We start from the raw sequence: 20,942 nt of genomic DNA, 5'->3' as shown, positions 1-20,942 counted from the left end.
TGCGTGGCATGGGGTCCGGATGATTAACTTCTCCTTCCTTTCAAAGGCCGCTCGATGTCGCCGGAAGCGGCGAGCCAATCGGGACGAGGCTCGGGGCCGTCACGAATCCAACTCAACGAGCCCATTGGTCGGCTGGAGGAGGAGGAGGGGGGGGGACAGTCGCTGCCTTTTGTAGACGACCCCTTTCAGTGCGTAAAACTCTTGGGTTACGTTCTGACAGCACCAAGACACAGCGGACACTACACTACATTCATCAACTCAGTTTTGCTGTGCGGGTCGAGCGGAGGTGCATGGCCCCATCCCCTTGCATAAGGATGAATTCTGTACAGGGCTCGCCTCCCCACGACTCCAAACCAGTACACCAAAAGGAGGAGACGGATACCGACGGCGAGGATCTTCAACTGAAAGACATGACAACCGACAAAGGATACAAAACCCAGCGGAGCAGCCTTCCGTTTAGTGTCGAATCGCTGATTTCGAAGAAGCCCACCTGTCGGACTCCTTATTGCCCCTCCGATTTGGGTTTGGCTCTTCCGAAACCCGCGGCGGCGCAGAACTCGCAATATTCCCCAAGGACGTTTTACGCGGAGAGGAAAGTTTCCGCGGACGGCTCCCACGCCGTGTCTAGCAGCCACGGCGAGGACAGTCCGCAGTTTTGCGAGAAGGATCAGAGCACTTGGTTCCAGACGTCCTCCTTTTCGACTCCTCCACGTAAGTTCTGTCCCTCTCGAGCTGTCCCGCCCGAGCAACGTAGCCCGCTGCCGCGCCAGAGAGCTTCCCCTAATAACCCACGAACAGTGGTGTGGTTTCATTGTTTGTAATATCGGTAATCGGCGGCAGGATGAATCTCGAAGTGTGCTAAAAAAATGCAAAGACCAAACTGTAAAGCGCACCGCTTTATGGCGCGCTGGGGCCACCCGGAGTTTTTTTTCTCGACAATTACTTCTTGTGTTTCGCCTTTCTTACAAATTGTACAACTACCGCATACATTAACGGCAGTGCTAAATGCGCGTCTTATTTGTCACCCTGCAGACCAGGTCTTGTCGATTTGCCCAGTTGAGGAATATGCGGTTAAATCGCTCGCCCCTAACCTCCTTCCTTCTGTTTGTCCCCTAGGAACTTCGAGCCCACCTCCGTGTACTTTAAGGAAACACAAGAATAACAGAAAACCTCGAACGCCCTTCACTACCTCCCAGCTGCTGGCGCTGGAGCGCAAGTTCCGTCAGAAGCAGTATCTTTCCATCGCCGAGAGAGCCGAGTTCTCCAACTCCCTCAGCCTGACGGAGACGCAAGTCAAAATATGGTTTCAGAACAGGAGGGCGAAGGCCAAGAGACTCCAGGAGGCCGAGCTGGAGAAGTTCAAGCTGGCGTCCAAGCCCGTCCTGCCGGCCTTCGCCCTGCCGTTCCCCCTCGGAGCGCACATGGGCTCCCCGTCCGTGTACGGAGCGTCCCACGGCTTCTCCAGGCCCGCGCTGCCGGTCCCGGGACTCTTCACTGGACCCGTCACCTATGGAATGTACTACCTGTCCTAGAGTGCCTTTCTGCTCTTCCGAAAAATATCTGTTTTTGTCTAATTATGGTTGCAATAGCTACACTTACGAATGAAGGTGACGTGTTTTCTACATCTACGGCTAAAGCCCGTTTCAGTTTCATTTGGCAGTTTTAGGTTTACGAATTACCATTCACGTGCCTTTTTCCCGAACGCGCAGCACAAAAACACGCGCGTTGTCCACGAGGGCTGCGTGTCGGAGCGCACGAGCCAGCAAAGCTCGGGTATGACGTGCTGAACGGTGACTCCAGATCCAGACACCTGGACCAGGACGGTCCAAATGTGAATGTCAGGTTTGGACCACTTGTCTCGGCCTAACTGAACCACTCCAACCCAACCATCGTCGCATCTGCTCGGCCCCCGAGGACTCATGTATACTCTCGAGTTTGTCCAGGGAGTGTTGCGATCTACTGTAGCGGGAAGCTCTGCTTCAAAGCAGCAACACGCGTCCTTACAAGGATCGAGCCTTCAGACCACGGTGCCTTCAGACCACGGTGTCTTCAGACCACGGTGCCTTCAGACCACGGTGTCTTCAGACCACGGTGTCTTCAGACCACGGTGTCTTCTATCACTTCAAGTGTTCTTCTCATCCCACACTGACGGAGTTCCCTCATCCCACCGTCTTCTGCTGAACCCAGTCTCCAACCCCCCCCCTCTCTCTCTGAATGTGTCCGTTTCCCAACCTTTATTTTCATACAGAAAATTCCCTCAATTATTTCTATATTCTGTAAGGAGTAAAATTATATTTTAGAAAACACATTGTAATAGATAAGTGATTTTTCTACTCTCACAAGTTGGCCTTCATGAGAGTCATAGTATCAGAAATAGATGTTTTGTTTTGTTTTGTTTTGTTTTGCGTTTTTTTTTGCAGATTTTTTTGTAATATTGTAAATACAATTTGTAGTGTTCATACGGCCTTCAACTTTGCTTGAAGAACACGCAGAAAAAGTGATATTTATTGAATATCTTTGTATCTGTACTGTGTACATACATCTCCTATCTAAATCTTCAGTTACTTGTAAAAACTGTTTCCAGTAAATAAAGAATATAAATCATATCTACATGCGGTGTCGTGCTTTGTTTCCGTAGCAGCAGTTCGTGGACTATAATAATCATCAATAATCATAACTTATAAAGAAATTAGCCTAAATGAAAATAGATAGCTTCTTTCAGAAATAATAAGATTTATTCAGATCATAGGCCTTTAGAGTCATTGGCCACCGGTCCAAATAAACCCATTTTCTCTCGAGTTTCTGATGAACTATAGATAATAATAATAATAATAATAATAATAATATTTTTTTTAAAAACAAAGCAAAAAACAAAAATCTTAAAATGTTTTGATTTGCCTGGTGATTTAAACTAGTCTTGCGAAAAGCGTCTGTTTCACGTGCCAGTGATGACAATTTAAATGGATCTTATTCTGTTTTAATTTAAAGAAACGGTTTGCGTGCCCGCCCCTGAAGACCAGTTATCCTATTTTTACATTTGCGTATGATCAGCTAAATGATCAGCTAAATGATCAACTAAATGATCAGCTAAATGATCAGCTAAATGATCAACTAAATGATCAGCTAAATGATCAGCTAAATGATCAACTAAATGATCAGCTAAATGATCAGCTAAATGAGCGCGTATCATTTAGTAATCCTGAACGAGACTCACTGAAATTAATTATAGGGTAGATTTCAATTATGGGTCATATACGTTAAAACGAATCACAGCCTAGTCGTAATTGCCAGTTCCATTAGGGAAGTGTCCCGTTTGTATTCTATAGTTTCTACGCTTCTATACTCAATTTCCCCTCGGGGATAAATAAAGTATTCAGATATAGGCAAAGCTTCTCGTGCCAGTTCAAGGGGGGGGGGGAGCGGCCTATATGCAATCATCTCTGCAGTCATTAGACAAGTGGGCTTAGGTAGGATTGTGAAGAGCGCATGCTAAAACCCATCCCGACGTTGCCCTCTTTAAATCGCATCTCTGTACCTCCGCAACGTCACATCTACTACGCGCGTGTAGACTCGGTCGCGTGTAGCGCTCCCCTCCGCCTCGCCGCGCTGAATCGCTGGCAGTAACACGCCGCTGCGACAGGTGGCAGCAGCGGCCGCGCTGCTGGTTATATTTGGAAACGAAGAATAAAATGTTCCACAGGGTTCAGCAAATAAAGCAGGAGCAGCATTTATCGCTCCGGAACTTAACATAAAGTAGGGGGAGAAAGGGTCCGTGAGGAAATATCCGAATACACAGCAGACACGCTTGCAGTATTGTTAGCAGCGCAGTGGACAGAGGACGCGAGACCACTGAGAGCCGTTATCTGTTCACACTCAAGTTCGTCGCTAGCCAGTTTACAATGCAGTCATTCAGACAGCAGACCAGCCATTTTAATAGAGGTATCACAAACATTATATAGAAACAAATGGTGGGTCTTGCAGTATCATGTTTACGGGTACCGGCACACATTTAGCATTGAGGGAAATGAAATAGCAGGTTTCAAAGAAGGCCACAAAACATAATCACGTTGCTTTGGTAGACTTAGACTAGTTTTATTTGTCATTGCCTTGTATGCATGTCTCATACATACCAGTGAACGGAATTACGTTTCACAAGGACCTCAGTACCACATAAAAACAAATAATACACAATAAATATCAAAAACAATAAAGTACATTAAAAACAAGAATTACTTCATAGACCTAAACATCACAAGCACACCTGACACGGACAGTGAGTGAGGAGGTCAAAAAGTCATTTTATGGAAGGTCTAAGTATTCAGGCTGTTGATGAACATCACAGCCTGAGGAATTGTCGCATAGTCTGGTGGAAGCAGCACGGATGCTCCGGTACCTCCTGCCAGAGGGTAGGACGGTGAAGTGGACGTAGGGAGGGTGGGTGGGGTCCTTCACAATGCCTTGCGGGTGCACGGGTGCATCAAAGATGGCCCGGATGGACGGGAGAGCAGTTGATCTTTCCAGCTGTCTTCAGTATTCGCTGTAGGGATTTGCGGTCGGAGGCTTTGTGGTTAATTAACTTAGTTTAAGTTAGTTAATTTAAGCAAGACAGAAATAAAGAGCATTATTAAGCACAGATTGAAGGAAAGGTGGCAAAAGCAATGGGGGAAAGAGAGGAAAGGACGGCGGTTTTACACAGTTCAAAGGGAAGTGGGAGAAATGAGGTGTGGAGAAAGGAACAGGAGAGATGAGAGAATAATTTCAAGGCTCAGATTTGGACACACTGGACTAAACAGTACATTTGTCAAAATAGGTAAACACAATACAAGCAGATGTGACGACTGGGGCAAGAAGAAACAATAGAGCATAGTATGATATGTTGTCAGAAATACGAGGCAGAAAGAAGGCGTCTGACTCAAAATCTCAGGGAAATAAAAGTACACTTTGATTTAGTAGATATTCTACAGAAGAATCCAACCGAGTGTTATAAAATATTGTTTCAGTTTCTTAGAGTAACTAATTTAATTAAGAAGATTTTTGTTTTGTTTTTTTGGTGGGGGATCGCCTAAATAATAGACATTCGAGTCCCACTCCAAACCAGCTGGTGGCGGCAATGCGCCAATTCGTTGTTCGCCAACCGCCAATGAATCTCGAGAAGAAGAAGAAGAAGAAGAAGAAGAAGAAGAAGAAGCTCTTCCACAGCTGCGCACTGTCTTTCTTGCGAGACGGCTGCTGCTGTGAGGTGAGTTTCAGAGAAGTCTTCTGTTCAGTGACTCCTGCTTGAGGAAAATGACTTGCACCTTGCTCATCCATTCATCCATTCGGTCATTCGTTCATTCGGTCTGCACTTCCACTCTTGCGTTGGATGTAACAGTAAACGTCCATGCTAGTCCACAGTCTGACCTTGGCGGTCTGTCAACAGTACTGGTCAAATGAAGGACAAAGCCGGCCCAAGCAGCAAGCCCAGCCAGCTCAAGGCAGTTGGGTTTGTGTAGCCCGGTGCGTCAGCGGCTCCCCTGCCGGAGCTGCTGTGCGGTGTGACTGACGTGTAAACGTTGGGTCTCTGTAGGCGGTGTGGCTGTTGCCACGGACGGGACTCTGACGGTAGTAGTCAATTAATCGCTTACCATGTTTCAGTTCGTGGATGTGCTTCAGAGCCAAGCTTCGTGGTGTCCCCTACCTGCCACGGTGTGGGTAGGGGAACTACAAGCAAGGCGCAGCAGCCGTGTCGCATGTGTGCTGCGCACTAGACGCCCCCCGGCCCCTGGACACCCGCCAGAGGTAAGGCAGCCCCCTGTATGACCGTCACGCCAGAGGGCACGGGGACACTTGTTTCACCGCAATACTGGTTTGCAGAATCTGTGAAGTATCGGCTCAGCGGGAGGTACGTCTTGAACGCTCAACAACTCAAGTCAAGTTTATTTATGTAGCACATTTAAAACCACCACTGTTGAACCAAAGCGCCGCACAAGCCTAAGATACAATGTCAAATAAGTGACACATATGCATGTAAAAATAGATGTAAAGAAGACGTGATAAAAGGTAAGCAGTGGCGGTTGCGTTTGTGATGGGAGTGTCGGGACTGTTGAGACGCGCGTTTTCCAAACACCACATCTCGGTCGCTTTCAAAGCCCGAGACGCGCTGTGCCAGAAACTGGTCCACCCCAAGGATCGGGTCGCCGGCACTCACGTAGCGAATTCGGGCGACAACGCAACCGCGGGAGCTGCCGCGGCCGGGACGCGAACCCGTATCGCCCGCACCGCAGGAGGCATCGCTAACCGCTCGGCTAAAGGGTCAGACCCGCCAGCCAGCGGCCAGCGTGTCTTCTTATCCATGCGCGTTACACTACCCGCCTCCTTAGGGAAGCGCGTCCCCGCGCTTAAGCATATCGGCGCCTTCACGCCTCAGGGCGCCTACGCTTCCGATGGCCTTACGGTCGCTCCATCCCACTTCTGATACCAATGTAGCGAATTCGGGGGACAACGCAACAGCGGGAACTGCCGCGGCCGGGACGCGAACCCGTATCGCCCGCACCGCAGGAGACATCGCTAACCGCTCGGCTAAAGGGGCAGACCCGTGTCTACTTATCCACGCACGTTACAATAGTGCACGCTGTTAAGTGCCAGGAGGATTGCCGTGACTCGTGCAACAGGCGGAGCAAACGGATGCTGGCACAACACAGGAGAGCCAACACGCTAGGCCAGGACTCCAGAGTCTACACCACCTACAGGCCAGCGGCCTCTCTTTCAAGGGTGAGGATGTGCACATCCTTGATGGGGAGGAACACTGGTTTGAACGGGGAGTCAGAGAGGCCATCAATGTTAAGTCAAGTCAATTTTATTTGCATAGCCCAATATCACAAATGACAGCTGTGCCTCAGTGGGGCTTTACAGCAACACAGCATCCTGCCCTTAGACCCTCTCATCAGATAAGGAACAACTCCCTACAAAAAAACCTTTAACAGGGAGAAAAAATAGGAAGAAACCTCAGGGAGGGCAACAGAGCAGGGATCTCTCTCCCAAGATGGGCAACGTGCAATGGATGTTGTGTTCACACAATTTACACAACACAGCATTGAAAGAGGGTAACAGAATTATAATGGAATAACAACGTTTATGAAGAATATGATGCACAGCATGCCAAGCAGTGTCCAGACGCCACTGGAACAGCCCAGGACCCAAGCCACGCGACCGCCATGTAAAAAAAAACGACCCCCAAACAAAAACAATTTGTCACACATCTTAGTGAGAGAAGGATATAACAAAATTATAAGAGGGAACGACCATCCCTGAACCGGGTTGGGGGGAGCCCAAAGAGTACACCTGTCATCAGCTTACAACGCTGTGATTGCAAACATTCCCAAATGCTCTGACTAGTGCGCATGCCGTTGTAACTCTAATTAATGGTCACAGTATTTGCATATGAAACCGGTGTCCGGTTTCGGTCGTTACGCATAAGGTCGGCGATACCCGCAGTCAGTTGAGACGGATGAAGACACTTAGATGAGCGGAAACGTTTCTCCCACTAACTTTGCTCCCAGATGAACTGATTCAACTTTGCGGGATTGTCACATTATCGTCACGTTTCAAACCCCTCCTCCTCCTGCGTGAGTAGGAATGTGTTTGTCATACCCAATCACCATTTTCCCCAGCTGAATAATGGAGAGGGTCTCCAACCAGGGTAAAGATGCGTATTAGTATAAAATAGCAGTTTATTGGTAGAGAGAAATCCCCAACTTAAGGGTTAACTTGGTAAAGCTCAAAACGCCAACCTTATTATGTACCATATGTGTCGTAACGGTGCGGTGTCCTCGTAAAAAGCAGTGTCTTCTGACAAGTGCGCGAGGGCTGACTTTAATCACCGATCCCTTCTGCTTTTCAGAGTCAGGATGGCAGGCCGTCGTGCAGCCCTGAAGGCCATCGATTGGGTGGCATTTGCAGAGCGGGTACCACCCAACCAGAGAGGCATGTTCAACGCCCTCAAGACCCGCAGCGATGCCATCTCTGCCAAGTTCGTGGCCTGAGAAAGAGTTAAATAATTTGCCCACATTGTACACTTTACATTTTCTGCTTGGCAACAAAGCCTTTACTGTTCAGAACACTAACGCATCTGTCATTTTCTTGTATGCCTCTTATAATGGCTTAATTTACTAGTGTATTGTAAATTGTATTTATTGTAGTGTATGGGAGTTTGGTTATCACGACGGCGTATTAGGACCGTGTAAAAAACAAAGACGATGCCGGGGGAGGGGGGTAATATTCCAAGAAAAAAACTCATAATTTCCCAGATTAAAGTCGTAAATTATGTGGAAAAAAACTCAAACATGGGTGTCCGGGTAACGTAGCGGTCTATTCCGTTGCCTACCAACACGGGGCTCGCCGGTTCGAATCCCCGCGTTACCTCCGGCTTGGTCGGGTGTCCCTCCAGACACAATTGGACGTGTCTGCAGCCCTCCCCAGATCGGCAGAGGGGGTGGGGCAGCGACTGGGACGGCTCGGAAGAGTGGGGTAGTTGGCCAAGTACAATTGGGGAGAAAAGGGGGGGAAAGCAAAAAAAACAACAAACTCAAAACTTCCCTGAGATTAGTCACAAATGTACAAAAAAACCAAAATCAAAACTCGGAAAAATAGTTAGCATCACATTATACTTTGCAGTCAGATTTAGCCACAAGGAAAAACTCATTTTAGGCCAGAGTCACTGTAAGCGTCCAGAATGTAGAGACATTGCGGTGAATTGGGCCTATTCAAAAGTAAACAACATGCTGACTTGGATGAGCTGATAGCGTTTGTGTATCAGGAACTACAACGCAGTGGACAGATGCGAGGAGTCACTGGTTACATATACGGGCAGTTCAAGTGGGATTTGTGGCACAGCAGGACACAATACGACATATCATCAAATTAATCGGTCCTCAAGACGCGGAGCCCTTTAGTGTTGCTCTGCCGGCCCCGAAGCGGCACTCTGAAGCGCCATACCATGAGGATTGATTAATTTGAGGATTTTTTTTTCATAAATTTGTGACTTTAATCTTGGAGAATTTCTGAGTTTGTTTTTTTTTTTTTTTGCAAAGTTATGATTATCTCAGAGAATATCCAATTTTTTTTTCTTTTACATTTGTGACTTTTTCTTATTGTAAATTTACTGCTTTAATCTCAGAGAATATCCTTTTTTTCCCTCATGAATTTACAACTTTAATCTCGGAAATTTTGGGTTTTACTCGGATATTACCCTCCTCCACCAGCGTCGTCATTCATTCATTCATTCATTCATTCATTCATTCATTCATTCATTCATTTGTTTATTTTACCTACAATGCCCTAATACAGCGTTGTAGGATATTGGTTGGCTCTTATGAAAAGATTTAAAGCATTTTTGGCAGCATGGTACACTCTTGCAGACCGATAAAAGCTTTATTTTAAACACGTATTCACAGTTACACTTTAGGTTCCCCTCATTCGTTCCTTTTTGTCTTTTCGTTCGGGCTGTCATCTTTCCCTACCAGGCTGGCCTCTCTGCCAGAGACCCCTGCAGCCATGGAGTGGGATCACTACAGGAGTGCAGTCGCCAAACCTGGGATGGTAGAAGAGTTTGAGAAGAAGGTAAGTGCAACTGGAGGTTGACCAGCTCCAAATGTCATGACCATGTAAGCTGACTGCCTTGTGTTCTGAAGAACTTGGTGGACATCTTGCAGTTTGCTGTAATTTGTCAAGCAGTCTTTCCAAGTCACATTTTGAAAAGTATTCTATTACAAGAAATTCACTCGAACAAAACCGAACCTGACCTGTCCTAGAAATTTGAATCAGTTCATCTGGACACAACGTTTATTGTTTCATCACTCTTCTAAGTGACTTCGTCAGTCTCAGCTGGCTGCAGGTATCCTCGCCCTTATAAATAGCACATGCTCGGAGTAGAGCCGCTGCTCCTTCGTGTCGAAAGGAGGCAGCTGAGGTGGTTTGGGTATTAGATTAGGATGCCTCCTGAGTGCCTTCTTTTGGAGGTTTACCGGGCACGGCCAACTGGGAGGAGACCCCGGGGTAGACCCAGAACTTGCTGGAGGGACTATATGTCCAGCCTGGCCTGGGAACTTCTTGGGATCCCCCCCAGGAGGAGCTAGAGGGCATTGCTGGGGAGAGTGACGTCTGGAGTGCCCTACTTAGCTTACTGCCACCGTAACCCCACCCTGGAGAAGCGGCTGAAGATGAATGAATGAATAAATAGCACCATTGCATAACAACCAAAACCAGTTTCATATCCAAATTGCTGTGACCATTAATTAGTTACGATGGCCATGTGTACTGTTCACAGAGGATTGGGGAACGGTTGCAATCACAGCATTGTAAGATGGTGACAGATGTACTCTTAGTCCCCCTCCTTGGTTCAGGGATGGTCATTCCCTCTTCATATACGTATATTTGGGGTATTTCTCCCATTCTTCTCTGCAGATCCTCTCGAGCTCTGTAAGGTTAGATGGGGAGCGTCGCTGCATATTTTCAGGTCTTTCCAGAGATGTTCAATGGGGTTCAAGTCTGGGCTCTGGCTGGGCCACTCAAGGACATTCACAGACTTGTCCCGAAGCCACTCCTTCGTTGTCTTGGCTGTGTGCTTAGGGTCGTTGTCGTGTTGAAAGGTAAACCTTCGCCCCAGTCTGAGGTCCTGAGCGCTCTGGAGCAGGTTTTCATCAAGGATCTCTCTGTACTTTGCTCCATTCATCTTTCCCTCGATCCTGACTAGTCTCCCAGTTCCTGCCACTGAAGAACATCCCCACAGCATGATGTTGCCACCACCATGCTTCATTGTAGGGATGGTATTAGCAAGGTGATGAGAGGTGCCTGGTTTCCTCCAGATGTGACGTTTGGCATTCAGGCCAAAGAGTTCAATCTTGGTTTCATCAGACCAGAGAATTTTGTTTCTTATGGTCCGAGAGTCCTTTAGGTGCTTTCTGGCAAACTCCAAGCGGGCTGTCATGTGCCTTTTACTTAGCAGAGGCTTCCGTCTGGCCACTCTACCATAAAGGCCTGATTGGTGGAGTGCTGCAGAGGTGGTTGTCCTTCTGAAAGGTTCTCCCATCTCCACAAAGGAACGCTGGAGCTCTGTCAGAGTGACCATCAGGTTCTTGGTCACCTCCCTGACCAAGGCCCTTCTCCCCCGATTGCTCAGTTTTGCTGGGCGGCCAGCTCTAGGAAGAGTCCTGTTGGATCCAAACTTCTTCCATTTACGAATGATGGAGACCACTGTGCTCTTCGGGACCTTCAAAGCTGTAGACATTTTTTGTACCCTTCCCCAGATCTGTACCTCGATACAATCCTGTCTCGGAGGTCCACAGACAATTGCTTTGATTTCATGGCTTGGTTTCTGCTCTGACATGCACTGTCAACAGTGGGACCTTATATAGACAGGTGTGTGCCTTTCCAAATCATGTCCAATTCATTGAATTTACTACAGGTGGACTCCAATCAAGATGTTGAAACATCTCAAGGATGATCAGTGGAAACAGGATGAACCTGAGCTCAATTTTGAGTGTCATAGCAAAGGGTGTGAATACTTATGTGCATGCAATATTTCAGTTTTTTATTTTTAATAAATTTGCAAAAATTTCTACAAAACCTTTTTCACTTCGTCAGTATGGGGTATTGTGTGTAGATTGATGAGAAAAAAAAGGAATTTAATCCATTTTGGAATAAGGCTGTAACATAACAAAATGTGGGGAAAGTGAAGAGGTGTGAATACTTTCCGGATGCACTGTAGATGGCCTCTTTGACTACCTGTTCAAACCAGCGTCGCTCCGTATCAAGGATGGAGCTCCCAATCAAGGAGCTCCATCTGTATTGTCACGTACAGGTAGGTAGATTCTGTAGTGCTGTGAAATAGCAGCCTCCAAGATAGTTTATGATTGCAAAAGGCATCCTCTGTTGTTTGGCTGAACCTCTGCATGGAGCCCCCTGACCACAACACCGCCCCCTCATCAACTCTCTCTGTGCACTTCCCTTCACACTTTGAAACTCACTCTGGCACTTTCCAGAGGCAGAGATCTTCATTTTTGACCAAGAAAGGGAAAAAAAATCAAGTCGCCTCTTACTTATACAGTAAAAATGCTACAAATGTAGTGCTACTTCTCCTCGAGTTTGAACATATTTCCTTTTTTGGAAAGTGTGCCCAATGTTTATAAGTACGGATACGAACTTGTATGCTTTCGAAGTGTGGACAGTTTCCTCTGTCTGCTATTGTGAAAAGTGTCCTCCCAGAATCGCACAACCACTCTGCTATTTGCACTCATCTGAAACACACTCAACTCAAACAAATAGTACATTCCCAGATATCAGACCAAAATAAAAACTTGCAAAGTGCATTACTCAAGTCGGGCTCATTTGTGTAGAGGCCGCTGTTTGACACCATTATAGAGTCTACATGTTAAAGTAGTAAACCTGTAAATATACTTTTTGAGCTGAAAACATGGGTTCTAAGGTGATAAAACTAATGGCCCTGGGGATAATTCTGCAGAAAACAAAACCACACACCAGGGTTCCCCAATTGGTTTTCCCCAAGGACCAAATGATGTCATGAAGGCCAAGCCAAGGGCCAAAATGTCCAGGGTTTTCTTTTTCCATTGAAAAGCAAAAGTTTTATATGCAGATGATGTTATTGTTGCTAATATGATTATTATGATTATTATTGGTAATAGTAGTAGGAGAGTAATTTAGGCCTGGGATACGATGGTAGTGAGACCAGCTATGTTATATGGTTTGGAGACAGTGGCACTGACTAAAAGACAGGACGTGGAGCTGGAGGTGCTAAGATTTTCACTGGGAGTGACAAAGAAGGGCAAGATTAGGGATGAGTATATAAGAGGGACAGCTCAGGTTGGACGGTTTGGAGACGAAGCAAGAGAGGCAAGATTGAGATGGTTTGGATGTGTGGAGGAGAGATGCTGGGTATATTGGGAGAAGGATGCTGAATATGGAGCTGCCAGGGAAAAGGGGAAGGGCAAAGAGGAGGTTTATGGATGTGATGAGGGAGGACATGTAGGTGGCTGGTGTGACAGAGGAAGATGCAGAGGACAGGAAGAGATGGAAACGGATGATCTGCTGTGGTGACCCCTAACGGGAGCAGCCAGTAGTAGTAGATTCTTAGAGCCTGTGTTGAAGGTCACACAAGGAAAAAAGATGCAGTCTTGAAACAAAATTAGTCCATAACCAACCATTTAATAATTGTGGAAAAATTGACAAAAATTAATGGATGTTCATCCAACAATCAGTGAGAGAAGTGAGAGCGATGGGATGAGGCAATCCTTCTGTGTCGGGCCTGTGTTGTGTTGTGGCAAGCTTCTATCCTGCTCCTATACAATAGGATGGGTTCAACACAGAAGACAAATTCCATTGTAACCTCGTTGTTAATTCATCCGTTGCAGCGACGAGGCCCATCTAGTCATCCTGTGAGAGATGACTGATGACTTGTGCGAGGATTCAAGTGAGGAAGAGTTTGCACATCATCAACCCCACTCTCTCGTCCGAGACCACCTATTACCAGTGGCAAGACTAAATGAGACGACTGGCAATGGAGACGGAGGCAGATTTTTCTGGGGGTTTCTTGCCCGAAGCCTTTCACGTAGACGAGTATACCCGCAAGGCAGCGGAGGTTTTAAATCAGTTTTCCTTCTCCTAGATGAACTGCCCAAAAAGGCTGACGAGCTTCATCTACCCGGGTTTGAAGTCAGAGTTGTCCTTATCCTTATAACTTACCATGACAAAATGAAGTGGCTTTCTTCTTCTCTTGTTTAAATGGGAGCTATAGTCTAGCCTTGTGAGCTAGATTCCTCTTATTCATTGGTTGCTGGATGACTCAGTGATGGACCTTTTAAGCAGGATTGTGTTCATTTTCCCCAGGTGTTACGATGGTAACTTATAGATGTCCCTCTTTTTGAATGCAGTTCAAGGCCCTGCAGATCCCCGTGCCTGCTGACACACAGACGAGTGCCATCGATGCACAGGAGGCAGAGGCAGTAAGTTGGCCCTGGAAGAACAAGTCAAATTTTTTTTAGCCAAAATTGAGGGTATATTTTTTCATATATATATTTATATTTTTTATTATATATTTTATATATTTCATATATTTGTTCATAAATTGAGGGTATTTTTATATATTTTTATTAAATTATAATATATAATTTATATATATATATATATATATATATATATATTGAGGGTATATTGTTAGCCAGAATTGAGGGTATATTTACTATATTGAACTAATTTCAGTGAAGACTGGTGAACTTGCATCTTTTACAGACAGATATACATCTTGCATCATCAAAAAAAAAATCAGTGTGAAGTTATGTTAAGACTATGTAACTTTAAGTGTCCAAATTAGTATAATGGGTCTATAGTTTATAAAAATTAATCACAGATAAAGCAAAAGCGGAATGCAACCATGAGACAAAGCATACCAAAACTGTGAAAACCAGGTTTTCATCTGACAAGACTGATGTGCTTCATTCTCATTTGCGTCACCAGACACATAGTGACCAATGTGTTTTCCCAACAGAACAAATCTGCGTTGGCCTTCATTGCAGAATCCAAAGTCCGCATTGCTCAGTGTGAGAAAGAGGTAAGACCTGCAGTCAAGTCAATTTTATTTGTGTAGCCCAATATCACAAATTAAAAATTTGCCTCAGTCAGTTAAAAAAAAATCTACTTATAAATGTTAATAAGATAAGCTTCTGAATCTTTGTAAAAATGACTTCACAGGCTTAGACCATATATTCATAACTTTGTCAGTTCAGATCCAACATGCAGTCATTATTGCTCATCGTCCCTGCTCGTCCCCCTCTGCTTCCACTCTCCACTGCAACCAACTGAAGCAGAAATGCTTTCAAAACAAGTACACACTAGTTTTGTCTTCTTGTGCCTAACCTCGTTCCCACCTCTTTTCAGCTGGATAAATTTAAGAACATGATCCCCTTTGATCAGATGACTATCGAGGACCTCAACGAGACCTTTCCGGAGACCAAGCTGGACAAGGTCAAGTACCCTTACTGGCCACACAAACCCATTGCCGATCTGTAATCTCATCTTTAGACTTTTGCCTCACAATAAAGATATATGTATTATAAACTTTACTCATTATTTGCCTGTTTTTGTGTACATACAATTGTTTAAAAAATAGCCATGCTGTGTGTGTACATTCACGATATCTGCAATTAGCCCCAGTAACATCACTACTGGCTTACAGATCCTATTTTTTATTTATGCATTTATTTCATTAATTTCAAGTTACGACAAAGGTCTCGATGCCATCAGTTTGATACTATTTTTGGTCAGTGTTTTCAAAGGGGTCCCCAGCAAAATGTGAAATGATTGATTAGCACACAGATTACTGTCTGTGGGTTCTCCAATCACAGATGGAAAAAGCACATATTGTGAATAGCCTGTGCATGTGCTTTCAAGGCATATGGTGTTCAGCTATTGTGGTAGAAGCTTCTCCTGGATCGCCACCTAGCCGTGGTGGAGAAGCTTGCGTGTAAAAATGATCCCAAGAGCTTGGCTCCTGGAAGGGGCACCCAAGGCAGATAGGTCGAGGGGGAGGTTCCAGACGAAGTGCAATCCAAACAAAGACCTCAATGGCAGCATGGTGGCCAAGTGGTTAGCACTATCGCCTCACAGCAAGAAGGTCCTGGGTTTGAACCCCAGGGTTGTCCAACCTTGTGGGGGGTCATCCCAGGTCATCCTCTGTGTGGAGTTTGCATGTTCTCCCCGTGTCTGCGGTGGGTTTTCTCCGGTTTCCCCCACCCTCGAAAGAAACATGCATGTTAGGGTTTATACTCGTGTCTGTGCCCCTGACCAAGGCAATGGGGAAAGAACTGGAGTTGGTCCCTGGGCTCCTAGATCACAGCTAGGATGGGTTAATTTGCAGTAACTGAATTTCTCCAAGGGGATTAATAAAGGAAACTTAAAATGGCGGAACTGGCGGAAGATGTCTCCAGGTCCCAATGGCAGTGAAGGAGGATGAAAGCTGCCACAGAGGTTGGTCCCCAATCATCTTGGTTCTCCATGTCATTGGACTCTGGCTACCCCCTGCCAAGAACCGTGTGGTGGCTGCAGGTGCATCAGCCTCTCCACATAACAAGCTGTCACGTGCAGGCGTCATCCAGGATCGGCCTCTACGCCCACCTGAGGACCCAGAGGGACCCAGAGGGAGGACGGTCATACTCAACCCCAGGTGACCGCTGATGATGATAGAAGTTAGATCCCCTGTTTCTTCTGCAATGATTTATTTCATAAACGTGTTCATTGTTGGTAATGTTTTGATTTTATTAAGTCTTTCAAAGTCCTTAGTGTCGTAATTCTCACGTGATAAGGAGCGGGTGTGCCTGGTTGTGCTCCGTGACCAGTATGTCAAAAACACTAAATATAGGAAATTTTGGATTAAAGCCATTACTTAAAGTCACTATAATTTAAGTATTTATAAGAACTTTTTTTGTATTGTATTAGATGGTATTTGACTAAAGTTGGCCATTTAATTTCTGCCGTTGGATTTGGAAAGAAGTCAGAATAAGTAATTGCGCTCACATCTGAGCAATTCATTTAACCGCCATGAGGGGGCGGTGTCGGTTAAGACGTTGAGCTCCTGAGTTTGACGTTTCCAGTGCCAAGGAAAACGCTGAAAGCGCTGAAAAGGAGGCGATTAATCGAGTGTTTCTGACTGACGTCATCCGGCCCTGCGACGGAGGAGGTCCGACCCTGTAATGTTTACGGTTTATAATGCATTTGATGCGTCTTGTGTTGCAATTTGATGTGGTTTTATTTTATTCATTGAGGGGCGCTGTTGGTTCATTTTGTTGGAAGTGGTTATGGGTTGAAAGAAAAGAAGAAAAACCCCGGAAATGTAGAATCGCCTTAGATTGCAAAAAAAATAAAAAAATAAAATAAAACAAAAATCACAAAAAGTAAAATTTTTGGTAACACTTTAGTATGGGGAACATAAAAAAACGGAATTACTAGTGAATTAGTAATGATCAAGATGTCACTTTAGTATGGGGAACATATTCTAAGTAACACAAACTTAATTTACAGTAATTTAACACTATGAACACTTGTAGTTTTGTGTTTTGTTATGTAAGAACAGACCATATTCATTAAGGGTTGGTAAGGGAGAATAACTCTTCTGGTGGTACTACCACCTTATAAAGGCCATACTAAGCAAAGCATATTGAGATGGTACTACTAATAAGCAATAATTCTGAGGTTATAGAGGGAAAACTCATAGTTAATGGCTTACTGGTTGTATAATAGGGCCATGCAGAATAAGGCATTAATGACTACGTAATAATGACCAATTAAGAGCCAATATGTTGCTAACTTGCATGCTAATAAGCACCTAATTAATGGTGACTACGTTCCCCATACTAAAGTGTTACCAATCTTTTTAAATAAATAAATAAAAAGAAGAAAAATGTAAACCCCCCCCCAAAAAAAAAGTTAAGATTGCCAAGCATGGAAACTGAATAAGTTAAAGGAGTTTAAACATTACATTGCTGCCTGGGAATTAGATTTAACACCTGTACAGACCCGTCTTTAAAATCAGCGATGTCGCCATGAAAGTGCTTCCCACATTTGGTTGGCAACAGTCAGCGCGGCTGCCAGCGGCATGGCGAGGACGGGTAGGATACAGTAGTGAAGTCGCAACGACGTTCAGAGTCGGACTTCCCGGAGCCATCGCTTAGAAAGCTAAACGTGTCGACAACACAAACGACGACTCTTTCCTACCGTAGTAAGGGTAGACGACGAGCTACATAGCCTAATTTTCCCCAAAACGAGCCGCCTCCGAGCTGGACAAACCACGCTGGCCTTTGCGCACAGGACGAGAGCACAGGGACCGTCTAACAACTGCAGCACCGGGAAGAAAGATCACAAAAATATTGACGTCATTCTTACACAGTGTAGTGTCCCCAGAATAACGCCACACACCCGTGGCCTCCTGTTGGTTATACTGCGATATTTAATTTGGGGCAAAAAAGTAGGATTTTACAAAATTTTTTGGGGAATTTTTATTTGGAAAAATATTCCAATGATGGTGCTACACTCATAGTGTGGTACCATCAATTCAGTTCAACCACCAGGGGTCGCCTGTTGGTTATGCTGCAACACAATTTTGAGGATTTATTTATAAAAAAATATTCAGCAACGTCTCTCGTACAGTGTAGCGTCCCCAATATCACTTCACACACTGTCTCCTGTTGGTTATACTGCAATACTTAGTCTGGGGAAAAAACACTTATGCACAATTTTGGGGTATTTATATTGGGAAAATATTTAAAAACTTCACTCATACAGTGTAGTACCATCAATTCAGTTCAACCACCAGGGGTCGCCTGTTGGTTATGCTACAACACTTAGCTTGGAAAAATGTGCTTTTGCATAATTTTGGTGATTTTTTAAATAATGTTGAATAACTTCACTCTTATATGGTGTAGTGTCCCCAAAATCACTTCACACATCAATGGTCTCCTTTTGGAAGTGATGTTGATGTGATGTGTGAAGTAATTTTGGGGACACTTCACTGGATAAGTGATGTTATTGAACATTTAATCTCCCTAAAATTATGCAAAAGCCTTTCCCCCCCCAAAAAAAAAAGTGTTGTAGTATAACCAACAGCAGACCATTGATGTGTGAAGTAATTTTGAGGACACTTCACTGTACAAGAGTGGAGTTATTAAATATCTTTGTAGTATCTCTTTTCGGTGTTCACTTATTAGATGGTCCCCATGTGCCTGTCTCACAGCCATAGACCAATTTTGTTTGCCCAGCTCGGAGGACAGTTCGTTTTGGTGAAAATTAGGTTGTAGCTCATTGTCTACCTTAGGAAAAATGCATAGGAAAGATGCATCTTTTGTTTTAACAACGTTTGCTTATGAGTTATTGATTCGGTAAGTTTGAATCTGTAAATATATTTTCAACTTAACCCAAGTGGATAAAGTCAGTTCTTTTCAGTGATAATACTGAAATACAGCGGAATCAAATATTTGTGAAATTTTGAAGATTTTTAATGCATTGATGCTGTCTAGCTGTTTATAGGTACAACAATAACTTTTATGTTGGCTCTTAATCATGAGGCATGCTACTTCCACCTCTGGTTAATTCCCACTTTTATTAGTTGTCCCCCGTGGTGACCCCTGAGAAACAGCGGAAAAAAGATTGGTTGTCCCCCATACAACAGTCCACACATAAAAAGTTCCTACCTATGTAGATGACCTAATACTACAGCCCCCTTTCTGAGATAACAGTATCTCTCCTTGAAAGTCCATTTAAACATTTAGCCAGTAACCAACTAAATATAAAGCAAGTAGTGGAACCGTTTTCTTTTCCTCAGTATCTTTTGACAGCTACTTTTAAGTTACTCCTGGCTATGATAAATAGAATAAACTTACACAAACATTCCCAGAAACATTTTCTTCTCCACTTTCTTCTTATTTTACTAAAGGAGGCATTTTGGATTTAGCAATTATATAAAAAAAAACCTTTCAACACATTAAAGCCCTTTAGGATTCAACATTTTCTACCTAGAAGGGTGGGGTAGACTGTCCAACCACTTCTACCGAGTGTGAGGATTATTCTGCCCCATAGTTTACTCAGTGTTCTCCTCTACATACGTGTGCAAACCAAGTTCTTTAGGTACCCTGGAGGCCTTCTCACTCTGGATGCACACCAAACAGTTGGCTGTTCCACCTCTGAAATGACCCCCTGTTGCTCCATGCGGTTCAATTCTTCCTTCACCTTTGGTAGGAGGGGAAGGGAGAAGTGCCTGGGTGTAGAGAGGGCAGAAAGCTTTGCCCCAGGCTTCAGTACGATGTATTACTCTCCCTGCATTTTTGCCTGACTGCTGAAGAGCTTTGGGAATTCTTCTCTCTCAGTCTCTTTTGAGTCTAAAGACTGACGACCTCCAGCCTGGCCACCAATTTCAGTGCTGCGGCAGCCGGCTGGGCCTAGCAATGGTGTGCCCAGCACTTCCACAACATAAATGTCCTGCTTAGTGTGCTTGTTTCCTTTACTGGGTGTGGCTGTGAATTTCCCCTTCACCTTCAATGAGATCCCTCCTGGCCTCTGTAAGATCTTTCGTTGACCTCATCATATTCTTCATGTATTTTATTATTCCATTATAATTCTGTTATCCTCGTTCAATGTTGCATTCTGTAAATTGTGCAAACACAACATGCATTGCACGTTGTCTGTCTTGGGAGAGAGATCCCTCCTCTGTTGCTCTCCCTGAGATATCCTATTTTTTTCTCCCTGTTAACATTTTTTTTTTAAGGAGTTGTTCCTTATCGGATGTGAGGGTCTAAGGACAGAATGTTGTGTGGCTATAAAGCCCCCTTTGGCAAATTTGTAATTTGTGATATTGAGCTATACAAATAAAATTGACTTGACCTTTCCAGTGTACTGAACTGGCCCTGGCTTTACAGCATGCCTGGCACTGCGGTTATGTCTACACCTTTGTCTATCTTACATTTTTATTTCCGTCATCCATGAACGTTCCTCTCCATTGACATTCAGTAAGCCAAGGAATGCCACCTCATCCTCAGTATCATTTGTTAGTGTGGCTATGTTCACCTCATTAACAGTTCTATCTCTGCACACTTTGGCATAGTGTCCCTTTTTGCTACAGTGGTTACACACTGCTTCCCTAGCGGGGTATTGCTGTAGGCTGTGGCCTCCATGTCACCACACCTATTACGCCGTCTCTGCTTGAAAGGCTTTGTCTGGGCTGTGTTCTTGGTTGGCTGTGACTGTAAGAATTGTGGCTTGGTTGTCTGTGACGGGCACTGCCTCGCTGCAGGGCATGCCCACTGTCGAGCTGTGTGTTTCTAGTGTCCCCTTCAAAATTATTTTTAAGCTTTTCTTGTTGCTTTTTAACCTGCTCACCCTGTCTTGCTCTGATCACCGCTTTTTCTAGC

General features: G+C 44.7%; 2 protein-coding genes and 1 long non-coding RNA gene across 4 annotated transcripts; 2 read left to right on the top strand and 1 right to left on the bottom strand.

Annotated features, from left to right (window-relative positions):
• The first annotated feature begins 290 nt into the window (after nucleotides 1-290).
• On the top strand, nucleotides 291-1,532 carry LOC130113353 (homeobox protein MSH-C-like). The gene is made up of 2 exons (XM_056280939.1): nucleotides 291-711; nucleotides 1,117-1,532. The coding sequence occupies exons 1-2, from the start codon at nucleotides 291-293 to the stop codon at nucleotides 1,530-1,532; spliced, it is 837 nt and encodes a 278-aa protein (XP_056136914.1).
• Nucleotides 1,533-5,183: 3,651 nt separating this feature from the next.
• On the top strand, nucleotides 5,184-15,110 carry LOC130112797 (ATP synthase subunit d, mitochondrial-like). Of its 2 annotated transcripts, none has more exons than XM_056280289.1 (6): nucleotides 5,184-5,239; nucleotides 7,880-8,008; nucleotides 9,501-9,597; nucleotides 13,923-13,994; nucleotides 14,537-14,599; nucleotides 14,926-15,110. In XM_056280289.1, exons 2-6 carry the CDS (start codon nucleotides 7,887-7,889, stop codon nucleotides 15,055-15,057), a joined length of 486 nt encoding a protein of 161 aa, XP_056136264.1. In that variant the 5' UTR covers nucleotides 5,184-5,239; nucleotides 7,880-7,886; the 3' UTR covers nucleotides 15,058-15,110. The 2 variants fall into 2 exon arrangements, with proteins under 2 accessions (XP_056136264.1, XP_056136263.1); XM_056280288.1 differs by lacking the exon at nucleotides 5,184-5,239 and adding an exon at nucleotides 5,780-5,881.
• Nucleotides 13,178-17,874, bottom strand: LOC130112798 (uncharacterized). The gene is made up of 2 exons (XR_008810259.1): nucleotides 17,758-17,874; nucleotides 13,178-14,005 (listed from the first exon to the last, which is right to left on the bottom strand). It is a non-coding gene; the product is annotated as an uncharacterized LOC130112798 (long non-coding RNA).
• Between the last annotated feature and the right edge of the window lie 3,068 nt (nucleotides 17,875-20,942).

This window comes from Lampris incognitus, chromosome 5 (genome assembly GCF_029633865.1).
Source record: "Lampris incognitus isolate fLamInc1 chromosome 5, fLamInc1.hap2, whole genome shotgun sequence".
Lineage (NCBI taxonomy): Eukaryota > Metazoa > Chordata > Actinopteri > Lampriformes > Lampridae > Lampris > Lampris incognitus.
Note: the sequence above shows the minus strand (reverse complement) of the source record. Positions and strands in the feature narration are given on the sequence as shown.